The sequence below is a fragment of the Populus alba genome, chromosome 1 (assembly GCF_005239225.2).
Source record: "Populus alba chromosome 1, ASM523922v2, whole genome shotgun sequence".
NCBI lineage: Eukaryota > Viridiplantae > Streptophyta > Magnoliopsida > Malpighiales > Salicaceae > Populus > Populus alba.
The window spans coordinates 36,689,133-36,695,490 of record NC_133284.1 but is presented as its reverse complement, the minus strand read 5'-3'; the positions used below and the strand labels follow the sequence as shown (position 1 = coordinate 36,695,490).

The 6,358-nt window shown below is 32.1% G+C and overlaps 1 protein-coding gene across 1 annotated transcript; it reads right to left on the bottom strand.

The window, feature by feature from the left end:
- Positions 1-627: 627 nt before the first annotated feature.
- Positions 628-1,320, bottom strand: LOC118063572 (uncharacterized). Its single transcript, XM_035077638.2, has one exon. The coding sequence runs from the start codon at positions 1,235-1,237 to the stop codon at positions 866-868; it is 372 nt and encodes a 123-aa protein (XP_034933529.1). The 5' UTR covers positions 1,238-1,320; the 3' UTR covers positions 628-865.
- Positions 1,321-6,358: the final 5,038 nt, after the last annotated feature.

Here is a 6,358-nt window from a genome sequence, read left to right as displayed (position 1 = left end):
ATCAAAGAATGTTAGGTTTGACTCTGATAGCTCACCAAACCCATGCCTATTTCAACTTAGTGCAGGGTTGAACCCAAGAATATTGGGTCTAGTAGCTCAACAAACTCATATGTACTTGGGCTTAGCGCGTAGCCGAACCCAAGGATGTAGGGTTCGATAACTCGCTAAAGCGATAGGTATTTGGGCTTAGCGCGTATCTAAACTCAATTATGTTAGGTTTAATAACTCGCTAGATCCATGTCTATTTGGGCTTAACGCGTAGCTGAATCTAATAATGATGGGCCTGACAGTTTGTCAAACCCACGTCTATTTGAGCTCAACGCGTAGCTGAATCCAAGGATATTAGGTCTAGAAGTTCGCCGAAACCATATGTACTTGGATTTATCGTTTAGCTGAATCCAATAATATTGTGTCAAGAAGAAAGTAAGACCCATGTCGTCTAGCCCAAATATTCTGCCAAGTCTATATATGTTAAGTTATCGCTGCCTTTGACTCTTTTAAAAATAAACTTGAACTAAAACTAAATTTTAAAATATATTGATGCATCAATCATAATAAACAAAAACTTAACCAATCAAGTAAATATTTTATAGCACCTGCAGTTACAAATCAAATAAACGCATAGAGTAAAGAGTGAAAGGATGAATTAAATTTCTGATTGGCCACAACTTTATTGGTAATACATGAGAAGCCTTGATGACTTAAGACATGCACTGATATTCCTAAAAATTAAAGATTCAGTTTAAACAAATGCAACACGTACAGTACCTCTCTGCACAAATGAAACTATACGATCAAGGTTTTATTAATTCACGACTAGCTAGCTAACCAGCGGGCAGAGTGAACCATCCATGCATATTAAACCCTACAGCTTGTCTTCAAGCTGCTTTCGTTCCGAGTTGACTCGTTCAAGCTTGAAGCGTTCTTGAACAGAAGAGATGTAGCTAGTAGCCTTGGTATCTACACTTACATCACCAACAACCCCGAAGAAGGTGTCGAACTGGCTTAGCTTGTCACGATGGTTGTCTGCAGCAGGCACTATAAATGAGACCACCTGCTTCTGTGGAGCAATCATATAATCACGGTTAACATAACCCACTGAAGCTGTTGTCGGAGATGTCTGGCTTGGCTTAACCTTGCCGCTGTACTGTACATTTGAGGGAGGCTTCGGTGATGAACGATAGAACAGCATCAGCTTGCCCTTCGTGAACCCTTTGCGCTTGCGGTTGGACTCCATGTTTGCTCGAAGATCAGGTTAAGCACTAGATACAGATTGTGTGATTATTTCAGTGGAACAGAGGGTGCATATATATAATAGTGGGATTGACTACTTTTTTTTTTTTTTTTTCCCCTGTTTTGTGAGTGTGTGTGTGTGTGTGTGTGTGTGTGTGTTGTGGAGGGGGCTACAGATAGACATGAAAAGTCCAGATGTGGTCCCTTGGCTTAAATATCTTGAAAGCATAATCTCCATAGAGGACTGCGAGGTACTTATTCGGGTTATTAGTTACAGTTAAACCACTTTCCAAGATATGGGAATTCATTAATCTTTATGCCTTCCAAAGCAATGAACATATAATTTTTTAATTACCACTGCCAAAAGAATTGAGTTCTATCATATATTTTATAGGGATTGCAAGTGCTTACCCTGCACACATGTTATGGGAATTTGTCCCCGGGACACAAAATGCCCTTATCAATTAGGCAGCATAGTGGATCATTACATAAAGGAGAATAATTTGTTTTCTTTCTGCATTGCTTGCCACTCCCTCTCTCTCTCTCTCTCTCTTAGTATTTTTGTACTGTAGCACTTAACAAATGGATAAAATAACACATTACAAAAAATATATTTAGAAAAGTAGTATAATTTAAAAAGTTGTAGGTGATATATACTACTCCTTAGTCACAAGTGTCTATGTCACAATAAAGAAAAAAAGAGAGGTGAGAGAGAAAAACAAGAAAAGAAAGAAAAAAAAAAGAAAAAAAAAACATTGGAGACACACCGAAACTCTGATAACAAAACTGTTTATGACCTTTTTTAATGTCATTGAATTCATATAATTGAGATCTTTCCAATGGTATATTCACTGGAGCTTCAATATGCTTTTGAAATCTTTTTATTTTCTTTTTGCTTTTTTATCTCTCCTCTCTTTTCAAAAATTACAAGGAGGAGAGAGAAAATAAAAAACAAAAAAAAAATCTTGAAAACACACTGAAGTTTCAATAATGACACCACCGGTATAGTTAGAAAGATCTTGACTAGAAGAATTCAACAAGTTTGGACGACTTGTCTGGCCCACTCTGGGGTCTTGTTTTTGTCCTTACGCTCTCTTCTTCTTCTTTTTTTTTTTTTATTGTAAATTGTGTCAGTCTATTTTTAATTTTGAAGACAGTTGGAGGTATCATATATGACTTTTTAAACTATACTTTTTTCTAAATATTTTTTATACTATGTTATTTTATCTTTATTTTTAAGTGCTAAAAAAAAACTCCTGTTTTTTTTTTTAGGACTTCAAAGTAAGTCACTAGGTGATCTAGCAGTGCTCAGATGGGCACCAAGCCGCATCCCTCCTATAATGTCCAATTTGAAGAACAAAAAAAATATAATGCCTTACCTTGGTGAGGCTGCCTTAGGTGTGCTTCTCTTCAGCTTTTGGTCCAAGGCGGTTTACCATCAATCGCAGGAAGCACTTTCAGGGACTTCAAAGGGGCTGCCTTGATGGAATAAAGGAGACTACGCATATTCATATATATCCTAGCTAATATTTCCATAATTGTATCATTTCCAAGAATATAAGTTAAAATAAATAAATAAAAAACTTTTTCATTTTTTCGAATAAAATTGCTTACTCATCGAGGATAAGGAGAAGATATTGGATAATGCATCTTCCTGGTCAACTTGTAAATTACCAAGTGGCATTTAAGTGTTAATGGCTAAAACTATTACACCTATTTATTCATAGGTTTATATGTGACTTGTTAGTCAATTATGTTTCTCATTTTGTTTATTCACTAGGCATATTCGGACAACATGGAGTATATGAGGATTTTCTTTATCTTAATTTCATTTTCATATAATTTGTTGTATATATGTCAAAAAAACCTTTTTAGAATTGAATAATTATAAAATAATAAAAATAAAAAAGATAGAGAATAAACCATCTAAGATTTAAATCTTTTAAATGGAATTTAAACTCAAATATCTAATTTAATATAATATAATATCAGAGTTTAAAAAAGATCCAAAGAACTATCAAAAAATCTATAAATTAAAAGAGGATGGGTTTTTAGTGTGCCCCTCCTCACATAGCACTATTCATTGGAATAGTGCTTTGCTTTGCTTTTTTTTTTTTTTAATAGTTTTTTTCAATTAATGTTTTTTTTTTTTTTAATATCATCCTTTAATATTATATATTTTTTCTATTTAATTATCACATTATTATAACATGAATTATATTTTTTTAAATATTTTAGGAGCTAAGGGATTGACTATATAAAGACAAGGGGTTTCTTGGACTTGTCTTTTAATATGACGAATAAGAGCAATATGTTCATTAGACTATGGTAATTGGTTTTTTCTCGGTCTATCAAGAAGAGGTTTTGCAAGTCTACTGATATTTAGATAAAAGCCTAAAACATAATTTAGACTTCCTAGAAACCTTTATAAATGAAGTTTACCAAGGATTTTATCAGGAAATTTATTATCAAAGATAAGGGATCTCTCAACAGGTGTGATAGTACATTGGCAGAGATAATGACCAAGAAAACAAACATGAGTTTGAAAAAGAGAAATCTTTGATTTAGAGACAACTAAGCCATTTTGTTTTGTAACATGAAAGAATGTTTGTAAATGTTTAAAATGCTATTATAATAAGTTTGAAAAAAATAAAAACATCATCAATGTAGACTATGCAAATTTTGGAATATGCATTGAATATATCATTTATTATTCTTTGAAATTCAGATGGTGCATTTTTCAAACCAAATGGCATAATGTTCTACTCATACTGACCAAATGGAACTGTAAATGCAATTTTATAACAATCTTTTGGATGAATCTAAATTTGCTAAAATCCTGATTTCATATCAAACTTATAAAATATGAAAGCAGAATGCAATTTTTGTAATAAATCTTTTTTTATTTATTTGAAATTGGATATCTAATCCATTTTAAAGCTTTATTCAATGGTTTGTAATTTATCACAAGTCTAGGTGTATCTTGTTCTATCTCATGGTACTATTGTCGGGAACAATTAGGGTTAAGGCTTTAATTTGGTGAAGATGGTCTTTGATAGCTTTGAAAAAGTCATTTTTATTGTTTTGGTGTTATGTTTGGCTTGTGCTGGTGACTTTGTAAGGTTCGAAAACTGGGTTTTTTTACTGAAGTTCTAGGATCTTGTAGTTTTAGAAGAGTTGGTAATAGTCTTTAGGATTTATTTTTCTATTTTTGTTAATTTTGTTGCTTAAGGTGCTGAGGTTGGTATTGGTAAAATTGTTTTGCTAAATAATATGTTTGATATTTGTAGTAATGTCTTCACTGAGAATTTTGTAAGGAGTTGCTTCAACTATTTGGTCTTTGTGAGTGATTTTGAGGTTTCTTAAAGGTGAATGTTCAGACTCGACTGAAGGACCACTAGCAAGTTCCTAGACATGAGTTTTATTCCTAGATATTATGGGACATGTATGCTTTACAGATGTGAAAGGATATGTAATATGATGTTTAGATGAATAATATAATTCAAACCAATAAAAAAAAAATAAGATTTGAACTTTATGTAATGTGATGAAATCATATAAATATTTTGGTATCTCGTGTCTTTGTTGTAAAAATGTTTTGAAATAAAAAATCTTTTCAGAGATATATATGATCACTATAAAAATTATTCTTAAAATAAGTTTTGTCAATAAAAAATTATTTTTTTTGAAGTTAAAACATTTAGCTCATTTTGAATTTTTTCTGAGACTGCAGAAAATTTTGGAGAGGTTAAAAGGGATTGTTGTTTAGGGTTTACGTATAAAGGTTTAGATATATTTGCAGTGTAATCTGCATTTTGGAAGCTGGTATTAGAAATATCAGAGGTTGATTCCTTGGATGGATTTGTATTGTATTGTGTGTTTATGACAAAAAAGATTTTAGAAATTCTTCTTAGATCTATTATACTGGATCGGGAAGATTCATACGAAAACCTAGAACTAGTTGAGTGGTGATGGAAATACAATTTGACTTTACCATAAGTATGTTGGGTTATTTCTTTAATGTGGACATTTGGTTTTAGTGGCTGTTGTGATTCAGGTTGTGTTGCATCTTTGAGGATGCAATCTTTTGGAAGGGTTGCATCTCTTCATTGGATGGTTTTAGGAACAACTGTATTTGATCTAAAAAGTTCAGTTTGGAGGAATAGGGCTTTACCAACCGATATACTTGATTTCAAAACAAAATAAATTTATGATGTGAATGAAGAGGCAAGTCAAGGAATAAGAAATGTAACCTTTCCAGTATGTGTAACAATGCCACATACATGTTGGAAAAGGAGAATTTAGGGATAATTATTATAAGAGAAAAGAGAGAAGAAACCAATAAGAAATAAGAAACCATTACACTAAGAGAGAGAGAGAGAGAGAGAGAGAGAGAGAGAGAGACTTGTCATCCATCCCTAATTGTTTTTTGAAAAACAAAATCAGACAACATGCCGTCTAATAAAGTAAACAACACGTTGTCTTTTTACCCATATTCTAACCACCATTATGGTGGCCGAAAAATTAGGGTAGAGATTTTATTTGCCCAATAAACCCATTTCAAGGAAAAAAAAAACTTTATTAACACCATTAGAACATCTAGAAATTAATTTATCAACCTCATAAACCCCAAAAAAGGTCCATAAACACAAAATCAGATTGGGTTAAATTTTCCTTCATCGACTTTAATCTATTTTCTTAGGCAATTGAGGTTTTAAAACAAACCTCCATCAAACTCATTTCATCAAATAGAACTCATGGGCACCAATATTAACTATTTTAATGGTCATAATTGGCAAAAACAACAACTTTCTCTATCCATGTAAGAACTTGGCGATGCTCTCTCTTTCCATTTACAAACAAGAACTAAAAAACAATAAAAATATAGTTTTTTTAACAAAATTGAATTTGAAAAAAAATATTATTTTTGTAAATTGAAGAATTAAAATGAACTTTTCATGCCACCTTCAAACATGCCATCGATTTTCAGCGTCTTTTCCATGCTGGTCTCCCTTTTTTGAAATTTTCCCCTAGTCAATTGGCAATCAATTTTGCAACTGAAAGATTCAATTAAAAAAAAAAAAGTTTAGGGAACAAAAATAAATAAAAAATCAACCAATTGCAC

Bases quoted from the DNA above. Each gene is read 5' to 3' on its own strand.
- LOC118063572 (XM_035077638.2), bottom strand. From the start codon at position 1,237: ATGGAGTCCAACCGCAAGCGCAAAGGGTTCACGAAGGGCAAGCTGATG.